The sequence below is a fragment of the Amphibalanus amphitrite genome, unplaced genomic scaffold (genome assembly GCF_019059575.1).
Source record: "Amphibalanus amphitrite isolate SeventyFive unplaced genomic scaffold, NRLGWU_Aamphi_draft 000073F_arrow, whole genome shotgun sequence".
NCBI lineage: Eukaryota > Metazoa > Arthropoda > Thecostraca > Balanomorpha > Balanidae > Amphibalanus > Amphibalanus amphitrite.
The window spans coordinates 11,074-32,908 of record NW_024881569.1 but is presented as its reverse complement, the minus strand read 5'-3'; the positions used below and the strand labels follow the sequence as shown (position 1 = coordinate 32,908).

The 21,835-nt window shown below is 47.7% G+C and overlaps 1 protein-coding gene across 1 annotated transcript; it reads left to right on the top strand.

The window, feature by feature from the left end:
- The first annotated feature begins 8,096 nt into the window (after positions 1 to 8,096).
- Positions 8,097 to 9,592, top strand: LOC122379229 (pro-resilin-like). Its single transcript, XM_043361236.1, has 3 exons — positions 8,097 to 8,300; positions 8,584 to 8,964; positions 9,250 to 9,592. Exons 1-3 carry the CDS (start codon positions 8,295 to 8,297, stop codon positions 9,331 to 9,333), a joined length of 471 nt encoding a protein of 156 aa, XP_043217171.1. The 5' UTR covers positions 8,097 to 8,294; the 3' UTR covers positions 9,334 to 9,592.
- Positions 9,593 to 21,835: the final 12,243 nt, after the last annotated feature.

The following is a 21,835-nucleotide window of genomic DNA, read 5'->3' as shown; positions in this document are numbered from 1 at the left end:
GAGGCCACCAGACGGCCCTCTTAGATCAAAGATGGTCCCTGGAGGTCACCAAAGGGCCCTCTGAGGTGAACAAAGGGCCCTCTGAAATCGAAGAGATCAAAGAGATCAAAGAAGGCCCTCTAAGGCGAATGGAGGGCCTTCAAAGGTCACAAAGTGCCCTCTGAGGCCACTGGAGGGCCTTCTGAGGTGATATGAGGCTATGTCAGACCACCATGAGCCCTATGAGGTTTAGGCCCTCTGAGATCCTTGGAAGTCATCGGAGTACCCCTTAAGGCTCATTGAGGCGAACGAAGGCCAGAGGGCCCCCTTAGACACTACAAAGAAGTAAAAAAGATCCCTCTGAGGTCAAAGACAGCTCTCTGAGATGTAATAGGGCCATTTGAGGCCTCCGAGGGCCCTCTGATGCCACAGAGAGGCGCTCTCTGATGCCAAAATAGGGTCCTCTGAAGTCTAAATCCACCAGAGGGCCCTCTGAGGCGAACAGAGGGCCCTAACATCCACCTCAAAGAGGGTCCTCTGAAAATCAACTGGCCCTCGGAGTCAGTGTCCCAAAATCGTATTTTGGCTTGGGTGTCAGAGGGGGAAAGGTCACCCAAAAGAGGGATAAGAGTGGACAATCGTCAGTCACAGGGCAGTCGGAGCCCTCTGAGAAGGCCACTTGAGCCTTACAACAGAGGGCCCTCTGAGGTGATATGTAGGCTATGTCAGGCCACTATGGGCTCTATGAGGTCATCAGGCACTCTGAGGAAAAAGCTGGCCCTCTGACGCGAACAGAGGGCCCTTGGACAATCAGAGGACTTTTTAGGTCAACTAGGGGCCTTATGAGGCCAGCAAAGGACCCTTTGGGACACAAACAGGGCCTCTCAGGTACCCGGAGGGACCTCTTTTCTAAGGCAAACAGGGGGTCACCTTAGATGATATGAGGGCTATTTTAGGCCACTAGGGGCCTCATGTATTAGACCAACATACGGTCATTTGAAGTAAAAGAGAACCTTTTGAGGTAAAAAGGGCCCCTGGAGAGAAAACAGAGGGACCTTTCAGGTACCCAGAAGGTCCATGGAGGCCACTAGAGGACCCTTTGAGGCCAGTGATGGTCTTCAGAGGCCATCAGAGGGTCCTTCTGAGGGTAACAGAGGGTCCTTAAGACGACCAGAGGCCCTCCGTGAAAATGCGGGCGTCACAAGGCCCGGTTTGCATCAAAGGTCAGGTAGCTATGCCCAGTTTTGGCTCTCTGTTGCCTGCCGACGTGTTCCGAGCTGTCGCAAAAAAAAAAACGATGTGGTGGCACCCAGCCCCCCCCCCCGCCCGGCCAGGGTCCTTCTAACCAGGGATGCGGAGGCGTGGAAATTTCAGACGGCTCCGGCTCCGGCTCCGGAGAAAAAAAAATCGGCTTCGGCTCCGGCTCCGGCTCCGGCTTCGACTACAGTACTCAGTTCATCCTTTACACAAATAAATACCTACGGGTGGAAAAGAAGAGATGAAGGATTGGTTCACGTTGTTTCTGTATTTGCATAACAAGGCTATTTTGAATACCACATATTTTACTGCCTTGCAGGCACTGTGAAACCGAACTAGGTCAATAATGTTTTCCTCTACAAAAAAAAAAAACAGCCGGAGTCGCCGCCTTTTTTACCGCTCCGGCTCCGGCTCCGGGCTATATTGTTTCACGGCTCCGGCTCCGGCTCCGGCTCCAGGCAAAATATGCCGGCACCGGCGGCTCCTCCGGCTCCAGCTCCGGCTCCGCACCCCTGCATCTATAACTCGGCTTCTGAGCCACGTACCAACACGCCTAAGGCAGTGTTCGAAGGGACGCAAGCAAACAATAATGACGAAATTACGCCTGTCACTTTTTAGATCAGTTCAAAATTCAGTTCACATAGGTCATCCAAGGTTAAATTTCGCCAATTTTCAGGTCCAATTTCGACAATTTTCAACAAACCACCGCATGATTCGGAAATGAATAGAGCTACAGTACCGGGGAAAAGCGTAGTTAATAGCTCTTTTAACACCCCTTTCGCCGTTTCCATCCTCAGGACATTCAAATCCTTCTCCTCCATGCCGCAACCCCTGATCCGGACTGGACCTGGGCGGGCAACTTTATTCCATGCGGGCGGCTCCCATTGGAGCACACTGCAGCTCCTAAGGAAGCACACTCGTAACCGGGTGCAGTGAGCACTTGGGAGGCTGGTCGGCCTGTCCTGTTGGACAGGCTCAGCCCCAGTGAGTCACCAAGGTGCCCGCCCAGACCAATGTCTCCCTCAATTCCTATCATCCCTCCGGCCCTGAAATGGCCTGTCAGACCGAAAGCCGAAAGGGCCTGGGTCCAACCCAACAAAACAAACAAAGCTCTTTTAACGCACTTTCTGTAAACTGTGCTCAGATTTGACCTAAGCCTGTTAATTGTACACTTTTTATATCGGAACATTTTCATGTTCCTACAGCTCTGTAGGCCTGATAGCTCTTCCTGCGAAACCTTTTTTGGGTCGAAAATGGCAGAACATGACGTCATTCTGACGTATTTGCGGCCAACCAATCATAACCTCTGGAAAAAGGTCACAATGTGTAAAATGGATGCCCGGAGAGGTCCTGAAAGTTTGGTGGCGATATCTGCAGTCATTTAGGAGATAGCTACGGAAGAGGACAGGGGGCCGTTTCGCCCCCCCCCCCCTTACGGGGCGCGGGCTAACGCCCTTTCAACTCAGGCTTCAAGGGCCCTTTTGCCACTTAAGGGCCCTTTCAACCCAGTCAGTCAAGGGCCCTTTTGACTGCGGATCCCCCCTGAGAGAAATCCTAGATACGCCACTGGGTGCCTTTCGTTGTACCAATCATGTTTCAGATATCTGAATGTGTCGTTCAGCCGTTTACGATTTTTGTTTCACCCGTCTTATTTTTCTTTGGATGTCTTTATCACCCTGTGCAAAATTAATGGACTACGTTTGGAGCGAATCAGTTATTATCAGCTGCGGTAATGCGAATGAAGTAAATAGTGCAATTTGCACGCGTCGCAAAGTTCAATAATTTCAAACATCACGACACTAGTGTGGTTTATGTCAGTACTTAATCCCAATTGGTGACTCTAGCTTGAAAAAAAACTCACAGTCCAAGCAAAATACACGATCACAAATGCACACCAGTAATTCAGTTTTAGAAACAATTGCTCAGTAGCGTTCTTCAGTAGCCAATAGAAATGCCACATACGAATCAAGAAAAGGGTTTGTATGGAGACGTATGGCCAATATACATCAACATTGTGTCCACGAGAGAGAGAGAGAGAGAGAGAGAGAGAGAGAGAGAGAGAGAGAGAGAGAGAGAGAGAGAGAGAGAGAGAGAGAGAGAGAGAGAGAGAGAGAGAGAGAGAGAGACGGCTGATTTGTATTGATTAGTAATGAAAGGGACCCTCCCATCTTCAAAAATAAATGTATTCGCATAAAAGTGATGTTCCGTGGTTCAGAAAGATCAGAAATGAATATCTACCAAATTTCACCGAAAAAATATTCACAGGTTTTCAAGATATTAGACTTTTACTTTTGTTAATTTTCTCCCATTAACTTACAATGGAGAGGTCGCAAAATTGACTCGACCTTAGGTCACCGATATCGAAATGCTGAGGTATACATTTTGTACATACAAACATTTTTTACATACATACAAAATGTATACATTTTGTACATACAAAATGTACAATCGCTGCACAATCGCTTTACAGTCGCTACAATTGATGCATGTACTGTTGCTTTTATCAATCGCTAAAAGCTGACAGGGTCCAGAGAAACACGTCAGAGGTCAGGTGTTATTTGGTTTGGGGTCATGAACGTTTAAAGATAAATGTGAATTTCATCATTGCGATGTACTGCAAACTTCGTTATGATCAGCATCTTTTTAACCCTCGCCAGGCCAGGGGTTTAGCCCGCGCCGTGCCTGGGGGGACGTTTTCACGCCCCCTCAGGTTTTTCGCGAATATCTAAAAAAAACAGCGCCGCCGTTTTTGGTACAGCTGTTCATACATCTTTTGCGCACATGTTAAAATTTCAGACCCGGGGTTTTCAAGGTCAGGTCACCATGTCACGTCAAGTGACCTTTCAGAAAACGTTCAAAGGCTCGCAGTAGCTACACCAACTGAACGATCACTTTGAAACTTTCAACGATTGATAAAAGCATAGATAAAAGTAATAGTATAGGTATATAACAGATATGTCTTGGATTTTTTATATTTTTGACGTAAGGTCAGCGCAATTTTGCGACCTCTCCATTCATGGGACAAAATTGAAATGCGCCTCTTTTGGACGAATATCGTTCAAAACCTTTTCAAACATTGGTTCATAGGTAAACATGACACACTGAATCGGAAAATTGAACCTGTGACCCTTCTGTGTGCCCATGAGGTCAGCTCAGGTCATGAAAGGTCACCAGCAGTTTTTGGCTATAACTTTTGATAGCGATGTGCTAGATCGGTGAAAACACGTCAGATGTTCAGCTCGACGATACAGATCGACTGATATGCAACATGAACCTTTTCGGTCAGGTCATGACCTTGACCTGAGGTCAAATTTTCAAAATCACCTTTCAATGTCAACTTACAATTCATTCGACGCGTCTGGACGAGAGGAACACGATGCTGGCAAAAGTAATGTCGTGGCTCTCTTGAGTCAATAGTCATTATCGACAAAAACATGTTTCGTGAAAACGGATTAGATCAGAGTTTTTGCCCTCTGGAGGCTAAACCGTTGACCTGAGGTCAAATCTGAGGACATGTTGCGAAAGAGGGTTGAAAGCGCTATTGAATGCGCTTTTCTGCTGCGCATATCTCTATTGGTTCCCGAGTTAGCCGTCGGGTGTTTCGAAAACTGTTGAAAAGCAAAATTTGACCTTTAATTGATTACCACTGGTAACCTGACCTTTAGCATGACTTTAAAAATGACTTAAGCGTTTCAGCCATTATTTTTGACGTTCGTTCGATTGCCGCTACCGCGTGTCGCTAGGTGACCCAGGAGCCAAGATAGACGGGGATGGAGTGAAAACGCACGACACGGAAACTCAGAAACCCCCTCCCCAGCACGACACGGAAAACTCAGCCCACCAGCACGGCGTGGGTTAACCCTCGCCCATGTAGGGGGGGGTTGGTGCAACCCCCCCCCCCTGAGGTTTTTCGGAAATAGTGCAAAAACGGCGGCGCGTAGCGCCGCCAAATTTTGGGTACCTTATGGGGCAAACCTTGCGCATCTTTTGATAAAAAAAATTTGACCGGGTCATGTCAGGTCACGGAGTTATGACGTCACAAAGGGAACAGCCTCCGGCCGGATTTTCACAAACTGAGTGCCAACGCCCGAGGTTTCCTGCCGGTGGTACGGACATCGGTTGATGGATCGTGATATAACTTCCCATGCATGTTGGGGCAAGTATTGGCTATCATATGGTATAAGAAACTTGACCGGGTCAGGTCAGGTCACGGAGCTATGACGTCACAAGAGGAACAGCGTCCGGTACTATTTTTGAAAAACGCCCGAACCACTATTTTGCTAATTCTTGTCACCTCAATGGGAATATGCAGCAATATTAGCTTCTATAGGGAGCAAATGGACATCCCAAATCCAAAAATACAATCAGATTTCAAAAATTTAAATTTTGATTTTTCGAATTTCTGCCGTCGACTGTGACCTTGCCGACTTCCGGCGCTCCCAACGCGCCATTTTTAGAACTAGGGAAACGAAATACATACCAAACGATAGAGAATTGATCAAGGAACACGATAGTGAAGGTAATAATTGTGCATTTTTTTTTGCTATACCTAATGCGTATAACTTGGCCATTTTTGAAGATATCTGGCTACGACTTGCTAGACAAGTCGATATCTCCCACCGTTTTGCCGCAATCGCCGCGGAAAATTTGAAAAAGTCTATTTTTCCGAAAATTTGACCTTTGACCGGTCAAAAGTAGGTCAAATGTTGACCTAGGACCAAAAAATATACCACCAATCGCGAGATCTCGGCGAGAGCAATCCGTTGGTCTTTTCCGCTAAGCTCTACGACGCTCCGTTTTCAAACGCCAAGGGGGGGTCGCACCAACCCGCCCCCCCCTGCATGGGCGAAGGTGGCAGATCGCCGTTTACGGGCGAGGGTTAAGCAAGTTATTAAAAACCGAGGGGACCATCTAGCTCTTTTCATAAGTGCGGGGCTTGAAACATCCTTTCCAATATACCTAACATTTGATATCGTAATGGGGAAGTGACGTCCTTCCTCCTTTTCTTGACTCCTTAGTCACGTAGGTAGCACACGTGGAGAGCGACGTTCAAAAGCCGGTAAAAAAGTGTAGCCGTTATTTTTAACGTCAATTAACCCGCGCCCCACTGGGGTCTGCGTATAACGCACCCTACTGGGGGGGGGGGCTCTTCATAGCCCCCCTCCTAACTCCGATACTACTATGCCGATCGTCAAAATTCAAACGGCATCTGATAACCCCGAAAAAACTGTCGAGCGACATCTAATTTTATTGACCTCGAGGTCACCAATGACGTCACAGGTCAGCTCAAAGTAAAAATTATTAATGATTGGCTTGTTCACATGTTGGGCTCAGGCCACCGTCTTACATGTCACATCAGGCTCATTTTTTTGTTTACACACTCGTGAACAGATGCTTTAGATACCCTGACGGTACCAAATTTGTACTTTGATGTTCAGGTCAGGGTCAGGTCATCACAGGTCGCGGAAATCCTTTACCATGCATCGGTCATGTGACACATGTTTCATGGTCCATTTAGACCATAAATTTCGAATTCGATGTCGTTTATGTCATTCGAGGTCATTTTGAGTTGAATTTAGCTTAGGTCAGGCCACTTTCAGGTCAAGAAAGGTCAAATTTTAAAGTTTGAATTTTTCAAGTAAAAAAGTAACTATCGGATGCAGTTTGAGTTCAGGAGCACGATGGTGCTATTTATGTTGGTGTACGATGTCAAACACGTACTGAAAAATGTACTTTAAAAATTAATAATTGTGCATTTTTTTTTGCTATACCTAATGCGTATAACTTGGCCATTTTTGAAGATATCTGGCTACGACTTGCTAGAGCAAGTCATAAGTATGTGTTCTATCACATACCTATATTCCGGTCTTTTCGAAAAGTCAAAAACTTTTAGAAAAAAAGATAAAAAATACATTCTTAATTTCAATATTAATAATCTTAAACATATTCAGAATTTTGAACCTCAGACACGACAGTTTGATAGCGCAGTTTATTCTGAGTTCCGCATGCAAAGAAATTGAACCTAGCTTAAAGGGACTATCCCACCTTCTAAAATGTTGTTAAAACCAGTTAAATTGTGCCCGACTTAATAGATTGGATGACCACGAACACGGTTCTGGCATTTATTTTTCATTAAACATCTTAGGCTTTCCATATTCCAAACACAAACTTTCAAATATGTGACGTCACAGCCCAAAATTACCTCCTTCCCCAGGCCACATTACTGTCATAAAGTTGATTCTTTTTACCCTGTAGGCACCACAATAAAGTTCAGACCAAGTTTTAAGCGATTTTCCAACGAACAAACCCATTTAAATCAGAATGACTAAACGAGGTGACGTGACACTAACGGTCGCTCCATGTTGAAGATAGGGCCTTGCACAAGGCCCATTTTCAAATGAAAGGAACGAATTTCTTCAACACCAAGAGGCCGCAGGGGTTGCAACCTAGATAGATAGTGGTTTCTGAACCTCGCCGCAAACTTGGCTATCTCAACTCAAACCCCATGTTAAAGGTGGGATAGTCCCTTTAAAAACTGAGCTCTTGGGAGCGATTGCCGTGGTTCAATGTTTTTGCGTCGAAATCGGCCGAACATGAGCCACTCTGACGTCATATCCAGCCGACCTACATGGAGCTATGAAGTTAATATTTTAACACAAGCTGTCAATCTGATGCAGCCGAAGGTACTGAAAGTTTGGCGTCGATATGTCCAGCGGTTTGGAAGTTATTGCAGAAAAACGGGAGGGGTTATGAATAGCCCCCCCCCCCAGTGGGGCGCGGGTTAAAAATCACTTTATTCTTCGACATGAGATGAGTGAAATGTGAATGCATCACAGATATCACTAATTCAGTGACATCCGTGTTTCTCTCTCGCACTCGACGCTTCACGGCAGTGTCACCGATGCCGTCTGCCCGTGTGAAGATGGCCCGCCTGTGACCTTGGCCAGGCCGCTGCCGGTCCGCCGTATAAAAGCAGCCCGCTCTGACCTGCAGGCCACCAGTTGACGGAGACAGTCGAGACCGACTCATCGGTACCACAGAACTCCACTGAGACGACCATGAAGGTGAGAGCGGTTCAACCGGTGCAACGTCGTGGAGAGTGAGAGTGGAATCTGTTGCTCTTCTTTCATGGGACTGTGAAGGGTCTGAGTGCTGGAGGAGCAATTTACTTGGAAAGAAGTCGAACTATGTTGTTGTTTTTTTACATCAATGAACTAAACATTGTTGACAAAATTGTCTTCTTTTATTTCTTTGGTCATAATTAGGTGATAATTAAAATGTTTTCAAATGCTTTGAAATACCTCTCGAGTATTTAGCACTCGCTCTGACGCCGGTCGTTTCCTTCAGCTTCTCCTGGTGCTTGCCGTGCTCGGTCTGACCACCGCTCGGCCCGAGGAGCGCGGCTACGGCTCTCAGCCCGCCAGCGGCTACGGAGCGCCCCCTGAACAGGAGGGAGCCGCCTCCGGGCAGCAGCCCAGCGTCCAGACGGCCTACAGCACGCCGGACGGAGCCGCCTCCGGACCCGAGGGCAACGTCGCAGAACTGCCGGCCTCCTACAACTTCGAGTACGCCGTGCAGGACGACGAGAGCGGCAACAACTTTGGCCAGCAGGAGACCCGCGACGGCGACGCCACGTCGGGCTCCTACTATGTGCAGATGGCCGACGGCCGCATGCAGATCGTCAACTACTCGGTCGAGGGCGACTCCGGATACGTCGTCGATATTCAGGTAAATAGTGTATGAAAAGCGATTGAAAAGATCAGTGATCAAACGTTACTCTCATTCGCAAAAAAAATGTAAAGGATATTGCCAAAGAAAGCGGTATTCTAACAACACTTTTTAAAAAGCATTTATCATTAATAAGTTCCAAACGCCGATAGTTATTGTTTTCAGTGTAATAAACGTACGAAAGCTGGTGAAAAATGGCAGCAAAACCGGCATCAAATGATTATAACCAAATGCGTATCCATTCTCGCAGTCAGTTTCGTTATGAATGCTTTTTCCTTGTTTCAGTACGAGGGAGAGGCAAACATCGATGCCGCAGCGTCTGGCCAGGAGGGAAACGTGGCAACGCCCAACCAGTCCTATGGACTGTAAATGGAACATCATCATCACCAATCTTTGGAGTTAATGTTGCAACACTTCGCTTGTGATTACATGCTACTGTGAAACTGATGTGGACGATCGAACAGAATGCCTCAATGTGCCATTGTGTAGATTTGAGACGATTTCTCATTGAGTGGATGGTTATTTATTTGAGTGTGTAAATAATATTATTTATGTCATGTGTGATCTTTCTGTTATGTGATCTGTGTCCTGAAATAAAAATATGCATGCAAGTTTATCTTACATAGTGAACTGATGAGCTTTTCTGACAGACGATAGGTCTTACTAAAGCAAGGAAATTATGTACCCGAGTAAAGTTGTCAGTTGGTCCATGTGCCATCGATCACCAAACACGGCACCGACAAAATCGGCTGCTGCACATTACACCGCTGCCTTTCTTTGTACTAACCATCTTTCAGATATCTGAATGTGTCGTTCAGCCGTTTACAATTTTTGCTTCACCCGTCTTATTTGTCTTTGGATGGCATTATAACACTGTGTAAAATCAATGCACTACGTTTGGGGCGAATCAGTTATGATCAGCTGCAGCAATGCGAATGAAGCAAATAGTGCAATTTGCACGCGCAGTCCAATAATTTCAGACATCACTGTGGTTTATATCAGTAACTTATCCCAATTGGTGACTCTAGCTTGAAAAAATACTCACAGTCGAAGCAAAATAAACGCTCACAAATGCACACCCACAATTCAGTAAGAAACAATTGCTCAGAGTCAGTAGCGTTCTTCAGTAGCCAATAGAAATGCCACATACGAATCAAGAAAAGGGTTTGTGTGGAGACGTATGGCCAAAATACGTCAAAATTGTGTCCACGAGGGAGGGAGAGAGAGAGAGAGAGAGAGAGAGAGAGAGAGAGAGAGAGAGAGAGAGAGAGAGAGAGAGAGAGAGAGAGAGAGAGAGAAGAGAGAGAGAGAGAGAGAGAGAGAGAGAGAAAGGAACAGAGAGAGAGAGGGAGAGAGAGAGAGAGAGAGAGAGAGAGAGAGAGAGAGAGAGAGAGAGAGAGAGAGAGAGAGAGAGAGAGAGAGAGAGAGAGAGAGAGAGAGAGAGAGAGAGAAGGACAGAGAGAGAGAGGGAGAGAGAGAGAGAGAGAGAGAGAGAGAGAGAGAGAGAGAGAGAGAGAGAGAGAGAGAGAGAGAGAGAGAGAGAGAGAGAGAGAGAGAGAGAGAGAGAGAGAGAGAGAGACGGTTGATTAATTGTTTGATGGTGCCTCACTCTATTTGTATTTTATGTAATTGACGGAACGCATAGTAATTTTATCTCGCGCAAAAACACGCTGATGGAAAATTTGATGTGCAGATTTGGGGAGAATAAATACACTCGGTTTTGGGAGGAAGTTAACCGTCTTTTATATTCTACTAGATGGCATGTTTTGCGCTATAACTGTGCTTTTTGATAGATGCGTTTGAGGGGGTATTTGTTTGGGTGTGGGAACTTTGATTTTTATTTGTCTTATTTTGTCGGAGTAGGATATTTGTTTGAACGGCATGGTATGCTGGTGCTGGTTGCGGGTTGTTAGAGCCTTTCTCATGGTTTGCCTTTATCGAACTCAAACCCACCCTATCCTACCCTAACCTACCCATACCCTACCTTACTCATAACCTACACATAGTTACCCTTCTCATACTCGATTAAAGTAACGTACCAAATTTGAGCGCAATCGGCCCAGCCGTTCTTGAGATATAAAAGCGGCCCGCTGCACGTGCGCACGCGCTAACTGAGACTCTAGATGACTTGTGCCAGCCGCCTTTCTAAATTGTCCCCAACAGTGAACAAAATTTGAGCGAAATCGGCCCAGCCGTTCTTGAGATGTATAAGTGGACCCCTCACGTGCGCACGTGCAATCGATCCACCCTACCTGTCACACATGACCATGCATCGCCAGGTGAGTGCCCCTCCACCCACAATCCAAGTTTCAGCGCAATCGGCCCAGTAGTAGCTGAGTTATTCCCAGTACAATAATGTGCTGTTTATTGGTAGGCGCTTATTTTCAGTGTTTGTAATTCCCCTTTACGGGTGGTGCATTGCAACCCATGCTTTGATAGCTATTGTGAAAAGTTGTATGACCTGCCGGCCATAAGCCATCGATCGGATTTTGTCGAAAAATACCTGTAACGTTAACAAAACACGGTCGTATGTTTGAGTCATTTTCACAAAAGTTTATTGACTTTTCGATAATATTTTGGGTGGATATTGGTCAGAAAAGAATGCTCTTTCCGAATATGTAGGTTTCATAGCGATTGGTCAGCGTTTTCAATACGTTTTGATGTTGTAAAGGACGTCGCGCTCCGCGCGAATCAAATTTTCAAATTAATTTTTCATTATTAAGGAAATGGTACGGATCATCACTTTTTATCTGCTATCCTCTGATTACACGTACATTTGCCTGCAAAATGGCACCACACCGATTTCATTCCGTCAAGACGTTTTCCAGCGGCATCGATTTTCCCGTCACAATGCACGAAATCGGTCATTTTTTGACAACCGGGGGTGCTGTCTTGCACGTGGCGCGTGCTATGCTATGCAACCATGTCAATACGCTAGGCCCATCTCTCCTCTATCCAGTGGTGGAAACCCCACCTCGCTACGGCAATCTGTCACCGAGTTTTGGGCCAGGGAAGTGGGCGCCGCAGGCCGGTTTTCGCCCGATCTTCGATTTGACCGTTTCCCGTGTTAACCCTATGGCGCACGCGAGCGCGTGCTGACGGCGCACCCCTGGCCCGATCACGCCCAAATTTTAATACAAAGGCCGCCCACGCCCACAGATTCGGCATGCCAAATTTCACGCCGATACGCGGCGCCTTTCAGGCGCAATAAGACACATAAGGCATGACGCATGGACGGACGACTTATAAATCATAATATAGACTAGATGGCATGTTTTGCGCTATAACTGTGCGTTTTGAGTTTGGGTGTGGGAACTTATGATATTTTTTTGTCTTATTTTGTCGGAGTTGGATATTTGTTTGAACGGCATGTTATGCTGGTGCTGGTTGCGGGTTGTTAGAGCCTTTCTCATGGTTTGCCTTTATTGAACTCAAACCCACCCTACCCTACCCTAACCTACCCATACCCTACCTTACTGATAACACATATAGTTACCCTTCTCATCCTCGATTAAAGTAACGTACCAAATTTGAGCGCAATCGGCCCAGCAGTTCTTGAGATATAAAACTGGCCCACCGCACGTGCGCACGCGCAAACTGAGACTCCAGATGACTTGTGCCAGCCACCTTTCTAAATTGTCGCTATCAGTGTACAAAATTTGAGCGAAATCGGCCCAGCCGTTCTTGAGATGTATAAATGGACCCCTCACGTGCGCACGTGCAATCGATCCACCCTACCTGTCACAAATGACCATGCATCGCCAGGTTATAGCCCCCTCCACCCACAGTCCAAGTTTCAGTCCAATCGGCCCAGTAGCTGCTGAGTTATTCCTAGTACACAAATGTACTGTTTACTGGTTAGCACTTATTTCAAGTATTTGGGATTCCGCTGGGCGGGCGGTGCATTGCAGCCCATGCTTTGATAGCTATTGTCAAAAGTTGTATGACCTGCCGGCCATAAGCCATCGATCGGATTTTGTCGAAAAATACCTGTAACGTTAACAAAACACGGCCGTATGTTTGAGTCATTTTCACGAAAGTTTATTGACTTTTCGATAATATTTTGGATGGATATTGGTCAGAAAAGAATGCTCTTTCCGAATATGTAGGTTTCATAGCCATTGATTAGCGTTTTAAATACGTTTTGATGTTGTAAAGAACACCGCGCTCCGCGCGAATCAAATTTTCAAATCAATTTTTCATTATTAAAGAAATGGTACGGATCATCACTTTTTATCTGCTATCCTCTGATGACACGTACATTTGCCTGGAAAATGGCACCACACCGATTCCATTCCGTCAAGCCGTTTTCCAGCGGCATCGATTTTCCCGTCACAATGCACGAAATCGGTCATGTTTTCACAACTGGGGGTGCTGCCTTGCACGTGACGCGTGCTATACTATGAAACCATATCAATACGCTAGGCCCATCTCTCCTCTATCCATTGGTGGCAACCGCTTCTCGCTGCAATCACCCGTTGCCGAGATATCAAGCCGGAAAGTGAGCCGTGTCGGCCCGATTTTCGGCCGACCGCCGCTCTCGCCGACACCATGCTATCCCTATGAGAGCGCCCTTTTGCACGTGCTGACGGCGCACCCCTGGCCCGATCGCGTCCAAATTTTAATACAAAGGCCGCCCACGCCCACAGATTCGGCATGCCAAATTTCACGTCGATACGCGGCGCCTTTCAGGCGCAATAAGACACATAAGTCATGACACACGGATGGAGATTGGACGGACGACTTATAATTCATAATATAGACTACTATGGACGTCAAACCCCTTGAGACCCCACTTTTTTGCGATAATTTTCAAATTTTCAAAACCGCCACCAAACACAAACACCGCCGCAAAAAAACACCCGCATCGCACGTCTGCCGATAAACTCAAAAACGCCGCAAAAAACGAACGCGTGCCGATAAACTCAAACACCGCAAAAACGCAAACACCGCCGCAAAAAACCGCCCGCATCGCACGCCTGCCCGCCGCCAACCGCAAAACGCCGCAAACGCCGCAACAAAGGAAACCGCCCACATCGCACGCCTAACCGCCGCCAATCGGAAAAGCCGCAAAAGGCCCTACCCTACCCTACCAATATACATACCCTACCCATACCCTAGTCCTACCCATACCCTATCCATACCCTACCCTACGATTACCTTATACCCTACCATACCGAACTTTACCCTATCATACCCAACTTTACCCTACCCTACCCAAACGGCAAACCTACCTCTACCCTATCCTACCCATACCCAAAACTACCTCTATCCTATACAATACCCTGCCCATACAATACCCTACCCTACCCTACCCTACCCTACCCTACCCCCTACCCTACCCTACCAATACCCTACCCTTCCCAAATCGTATCCTACCTATAGCCGGCATACTCATGCCCCACTCATACTTGACCGAGGAGGTTTACCAAATTTGAATGCTATTTGAATCCGCTCGCCCGAACGCAAACACCGTAAAAAGGAAAAAAGCGCCCGCCCGCCCCCAAACGCAAAACGCGCAAAACGCACGCCCGAAACGCCAACGCAAACGTCGCAATAAATTAAAACAAATAAAAAATCGCCCGCCCGCCGCAAACCGCAAAAAAAAAAACGCAAAAACGCCACAAAAAATCAAAACCGCCCGCATCATCCGCCCGCCCGCCGCCGAAAACAAACACCGCAAAAACGCAAACAACGCCGCAAAAAAAACGCCCGCATCGCACGCCTGCCCGCCGCCAACCGCAAAACGCCGCAAAAAACGGCCGCCCGCCGATAAAAAGCAAACACCGCAAAAACGCAAACACCGCCGCAAAACCGCCCGCATTGAACGCCTGCCCGCCGCCAACCGCAAAACGCCGCAAACGCCGCAACAAAGGAAACCGCCCGCATCGCACGCCCATCCGCCGCCAATCGGAAAAGACGTAAGAGGCCCTACCGTACCCTACCAATATACATACCCAACCCATACCCTAGTCCTAACCATACCCTACCCATACCCTACCATACGTTTACCTTATACCATACCATACCCAACTTTACTTTACCATACCCAACTATCCTACCCTACCCAAACGGCAAACCTACCTCTACCCTATACCTTACCATACCTATACTTTACCCTACCCTACCCATACCCAGCACTACCTCCATCCTATACACTACCCTACCCAATAAATAACCTACCCTATTTTACCCTACCCTACCCTATACAAAGCCTACCCTACCCATACCCTACCCTTCCCATACCGCACCCTACCTATACCCGTCATACTCATGCCCTACTCATACTTGACCGAGGGGTTTTACAAAATTTGAGGGCTATCGTCCTACCTGTTCTTGAGATATGTATAAATGAGCCCCTGCACGTGCGCACGCGCTTACTGAGACTCCAGATGACTTATGTGAGCCACCTGTCTAAATTGTCCCTAACAGTGTACACAATTTGAGTGAAATCGACCCAGGGATTCGTCAGATGTAGAAGCAGACCTCCTCTCGTGCGCACGTGCATGAGTCCACCCCACTCGTGACACATGGCCCTACATCGCTTGGTGAGTGACCTGCCTGCCGACAGTCCAAGTTTCAGCGCAATCGGCCCACAAACGGCTGAGTTATATGCAAGTACAATTTTCAAGGGTTTGCGATTCCCTAAGCGGGCGGTGCCTTGCAGCCTATGCCGTGCTGACTGATGCTCAAATGTTTAATGACATGGCGGCTATAAGCCATCGATCGGATTTCATCGGAAAATATGTCTAACGTTAACAAAACACGGTGGTATGCTTGAGTCATTTTCACGGAAGTTTATTGACTTTTTGATAATATTTTGGGTGGATATTGATCAGAAAAGAATGCGCTATCCGAATATGTGTGTTTCATGGTCAATTTTCAACGTTTTCAATACGTTATCGTGTTGTAAAGGACAGCGCACTCTCCGCGCATCAAATTTTCAAATAAATTTCTCATTATTAAGGAAGTGGTAGCAACAATCACTTTTTCTTTTCATTCATTGTATCACACATGCAATTACCTAAAAAATGGTACCACACCGATTTCATTCGGTCAAACCGTTTTCAAATGGCACCGATTTTTCCTCTACGAGGCACGAAATCGGTCATTTTTTCACAACAATTGGTCCTGATGTGCACGTGACGCGCCCAACGTTATAAAACCATATCAATACGCTAGGTCCATCTCTCCTCTATCGATCGGTGGCAACCGCGTGTCGCTGTGACCACCGGTCGTCAAGATATAGGCCCGGAGAGGAGCAGGCGTCGGAGCGATTTCGGCCGATGTCGCCGTTTTTCGCGCCCCGTGTTAAACCAATGGCGAGCGTGCCTCGTGCTCGCGACCCTGCCAGAGACGCACCCCTGGTCGGATCGCATCCAGATTTTGATACGATCGTTCGATTTGACCGCGCTTGGTGCCTGCCAAATTTCACGCCCCTACATGGCGCCGTTCCGGCGCAAGACACCCAGATGTGGATGACACTTTTCGTTTGTGACACACAGACAACTTCTCTTTTATAATATATCCGACTAGAATACAGGTTTACGCGATAACTGTACGTTTGGATAGATACTGTTGATGGGGCCATTAGTTTGGTTTGTATGTTTATATAAGTAGGGTTGGGTTTGATGGTTACTTTATTTAATTGTATAGTAGGTAGGTATGGCTCTTCGAGGAGCACTACGGATGTAAAAGTTTGGACATTGAATTATTTTAAAAAAAAAAAAACACGCCCGCCCGCCGCCAACCGCAAACGCCGCAAAAATGAAAACGACCGCCTCCAACCGCAAACAACACCGCAAACGGCGCAAAAAAATAAAAAACCGCTGGCATCGCGCGCCCGCCCGCCGCCAACCGCAAACGCTGCAAAAATGAAAACCGCCCGCATCGCACGCCCGCCCGCCGCCAACCGCAAAATCCTCGAAAAAACGGCCGCTCGCCGCCAAACGCTAAAACCGCAAAATGCGCCAAAGGCACGCCCGAAATGCCGACGCAAAAACGCCTAAAAACCGTCCGCATCGCACGCACGCTAACCGCCAACCGAAAACGCCTAAAAATCGCCCGCCCGCCACCAAACACAAACACCGCAAAAAGCGCCCGCTCGCTCCAAACGCAAACACCGTAAAAAGGAAACAAAAAAGCGCCCGCCCGCCCCAAAACGCAAAACGCGCAAAACGCACGCCCGAAACGCCAACGCAAACGTCGCAATAAATTAAAACAAATAAAAAATCGCCCGCCCGCCGCAAACCGCAAAAAACGCAAAAATGCCGCAAAACAAATCAAAACCGCCCGCATCGCCCGCCCGCCCGCAGCCAAACTCAAACACCGCCGCAAAAAAACGCCCGCATCGCACGCCTGCCCGCCGCCAATCGCAAAACGCCGCAAAAAAAGCGGCCGCCCGCCGACAAACTCAAACACCAAAAAACGCAAACACCGCCGCAAAAAACCGCCCGCATCGCACGCCTGCCCGCCGCCAACCGCAAAACTCCGCAAAAAAACGGCCGCCCGCCGACAATCGCAATCACCGCAAAAACGCAAACACCGCCGCAAAAAACCGCCCGCATCGCACGCCTGCCCGCCGCCAACCGCAAAACGCCGCAAACGCCGCAATAAAGGAAACCGCCCGCATCGCACGCCCAACCGCCGCCAATCGAAAAAGCCGCAAAAGGCCCTACCCTACCCTACCAATATACATACCCTACCCATACCCTATTCCTACCCAAACCCTACCCTTCCCATACCGTACCCTACCTATACCCGGCATACTCATGCCCTACTCATACTTGACTGAGGAGATTTACCAAATTTGAGTGCTATTGTCCTACCTGTTCTTGAGACATGTATAAATGGGCCCCTGCACGTGCGCACGCGCTTAATAAACTCCAGATGACTTATGTCAGCCACCTGTCTAAATTGTCCCTAGCAGTGTACAAAATTTGATTGATTCGACCCAGGGATTCCTCAGATGTAGAAGCAGACCCCCTCACGTGCGCGCGTGCATAAGTCCACCCCACTCGTGACACATGGTCCTACATCGCTTGGTGAGTGCCCTGCCTGCCGACAGTCCAAGTTTCAGCGCAATCGGCCCAGAAACGGCTGAGTTATATGCAAGTACAGTTTTCAAGGGTTTGGCGATATCCCTAAGCGGGCGGTGCCCTGTAGCCTATGCCGTGCTGACTGATTGGCAAAAGTTTAAAGACATGCCGGCTATAAGCCATCGATCGGATTTCATCGGAAAATATGTCTAACGTTAACAAAACACGGTGGTATGCCTGAGTCATTTTCACGGAAGTTTATTGACTTTTCGATAATATTTTGGGTGGATATTGATCAGAAAAGAATGCGCTATCCGAGTATGTGCGTTTCATGGTCAATTTTCAACGTTTTCGATACGTTATCGTGTTGTAAACGACAGCGCACTCGGCGCGCATCAACCTTTCAAATGAATTTTACATTATTAAGGAAATGGTAGACATAATCACTTTTTGTTTACCATCATCCATTTTCTCATATATTTACCTAAAAAATGGTACCACACCGATTTCATTCGGTCAAACCGTTTTCAAACGGCACCGATTTTTCCTCCACGAGGCCCGAAATCGGCCATTTTTTCACAACAATTGGTCCTGATGTGCACGTGACGCGACCAACGTTATAAAACCATATCAATACGCTAGCTTTATCTCTCCTCTATCGATCGGTGGCAACCGCGTGTCGCTGTGACCACCGGTCGTCAAGATATAAGCCAGGAAAGGAGCACGCGTCGCACCGATTTCGGCCAATATCGCCATTTTTCGCGCCGCGTGTTAAACCAATGGCGAGCGTGCCTCGTGCTCGCGACGCCGCCAGAGACGCACCCCTGGTCGGATTGCTCCCAAATTTTAATACGATCGTTCGATTTGACCACGCTTGGAGCCTGCCAAATTTCACGCCCCTACATGGCGCCGTTCCGGCGCAAGACACCCAGATGTGGATGACACTTTCCGTTTGTGACACACAGACGTACAGACCGACAACTTCTCTTTTATAATATATCCGACTAGAATACAGGTTTACGCGATAACTGTACGTTTGGATAGATATTGTTGATGGGGCCATTAGTTTGGATGTCAAAACTTGTATGCTTATATAGGTAGGGTTGAGTTTTATAGTTACTTTATTTAATTGTAAGTAGGTAGGTATGGCTTTTCGAGGAGCACTACGGATCCAATAGTTTGGCCATTGAATTGATTAAAAAAAACACGCCCGCCCGCCGCCAACCGCAAACGCCGCAAAAAATAAAAAACGATCGCCTCCAACCGCAAATAACACCGCAAACGCCGCAAAAAATAAAAACCGTCCGCATCGCGCGCCCGCCCGCCGCCAACCGCAAACGCCGCAAAAATGAACACCGCCCGCATCGCACGCCCGCCCGCCGCCAACCGCGAACGCCTCGAAAAACGGCCACCCGCCGCCAAACACTAAAACCGCAAAATGCGCGAAAGGCACGCCCGACAAACGTCGCAAAAAATAAACAATCGCCCGCCCAACGCAAAAACGCAGAAACTCCGAAAAAACGTCCGCATCGCACGCACGCAAACCGCCAACCGAAAACGCCTAAAAATCGCCCGCCCGCCACCAAACGCAAACACCGCAAAAAAGCGCCCGCTCGCCCCAAACACAAACACCGTAAAAAGGAAACAAAAAGCGCCCGCCCGACCCAAAACGCAAAACGCGCAAAACGCTTGCCCGAAACGCCAACGCAAACGTCGCAATCAATTAAAACAAATAAAAAATTGCCCCCCCGTCGCAAACCGCAAAAAACGCAAAAACGCCGCAAACAAATCAAAACCGCCCGCATCGCCCGCCCGCCCGCCGCCAAACATAAACACCGCCGCAAAAAAACCGCCCGCATCGCACGCCTGCCCGCCGCCAGCCGCAAAACGCCGCAAAAAACGGCCGCCCGACGACAAACGCAAACACCGCAAAAACGCAAACACCGCCGCAAAAAAACGCCCGCATCGCACGCCTGCCCGCCGCCAACCGCAAAACGCCGCAAACGCCGCAACAAAGGAAACCGCCCGCATCGCACGCCTAACCGCCGCCAATCGAAAAAGCCGCAAAAGGCCCTACCCTACCCTACCAATATACATAACCTACCCATACCCTAGTCCTACTCATACCCTACCCATACCCTACGTTTACCTTATACTCTACCATACCCAACTTTATCCTACTCTACCCAAACGGCAAACCTACCTCTACCTTATACCTTACCATACCCATACTTTACCATACCCTTCCCATACTCAAACCTATCTCTATCCTATACACTACCCTACCCTACCCATACGTACCCTACCCTACCCTACCCATACGTACCCTACCCTACCCTACCCATACCCTACCCTTGCCATACCGTATCCTACCTATACCCGGCATACTCATGCCCTACTCATACTTGACCGAAGAGTTTTACCAAATTTGAGTGTTATCGTCAGACCTGTTCTTGAGATATGTATAAATGGGCCCCTGCACGTGCGCACGCCCTTAATAAACTCCAGATGACTTATGTCAGCCACCTGTCTAAATTGTCCCCAAAAGTGTACAAAATTTGATTGAAATCGGCCCAGGGATTCATCAGATGTAGAAGCAGACCCCCTCTCGTGCGCACGTGCATGAGTCCACCCCACCTGTGACACATGACCCTACATCGCTTGGTGAGTGCCCTGCCTGCCGACAGTCCAAGTTTCAGCGCAATCGGCCCAGAAACGGCTGAGTTATATGCAAGTACAATTTTCAAGGGTTTGCGATATCCCTATGCGGGCGGTGCCTTGTAGCCTATGCCGTGCTGACTGATGGTCAAATGTTAAATGACATGCCGGCTATAAGCCATCGATCGGATTTCATCGGAAAATATGTCTAACGTTAACGAAACACGGTGGCATGCCTGAGTCATTTTCACGGAAGTTTATTGACTTTTTGATAATATTTTGGGTGGATATTGATCAGAAAAGAATGCGCTATCCGAATATGTGTGTTTTATGGTCAATTTTCAACGTTTTCGATACGGTATGATGTTGTAAAGGACAGCGCACTCGGCGCGCATCCAATTTTCAAATAAATTTCTCATTATTAAGGAAGTGGTAGCAACAATCACTTTTTCTTTTCATTCATTGTATCACACGTGCAATTACCTAAAAAATGGTACCACACCGATTTCATTCGGTCAAACCGTTTTCAAACGGCACTGATTTTTCCTCCACGAGGCACGAAATCGGTCATTTTTTTCACAACAATTGGTCCTGATGTGCACGTGACGCGACCAACGTTATAAAACCACATCAATACGCTAGCTTTATCTCTCCTCTATCGATCGGTGGCAACCGCGTGTCGCTGTGACAACTGGTCGTCAAGATATAGGCCCGGAAGGGAGCACGCGTCGGACCGATTTTGGCCGATATCGCCATTTTTCGCGCCGCGTGCTAAACCAATGGCGAGCGTGCCTCGTGCTCGCGACGCCGCCAGAGACGCACCCCTGGTCGGATCGCACCCAGATTTTAATACGATCGTTCGATTTGACCACGCTTGTCGACTGCCAAATTTCACGCCCCTACATGGCGCCGTTCCGGCGCAAGACACCCAGATGTCGATGACACTTTTCGTTTGTGACACACAGACAACTTCTCTTTTATAATATATCCGACTAGAATACAGGTTTACGCGATAACTGTATAGGTTCGAGATATATTAAGGGGATTATTAGTTTGGTTGTCAAAACTTCTAGGTTTAATAAGTAGAGTTTGGTAGTTTCTTCATTAAACTGTATAGTAGGTGTGTATGGCTTTTCGAGGAGCAATGGAGATCCGAATGTTGGGACTTTGAATTG

Excerpts from the sequence above, each read along its gene's own strand:
- LOC122379229 (XM_043361236.1), top strand. Across the intron at positions 8,965-9,249 it reads GATACGTCGTCGATATTCAG|TACGAGGGAGAGGCAAACAT; the intron begins GTAAATAGTGTA and ends TCCTTGTTTCAG.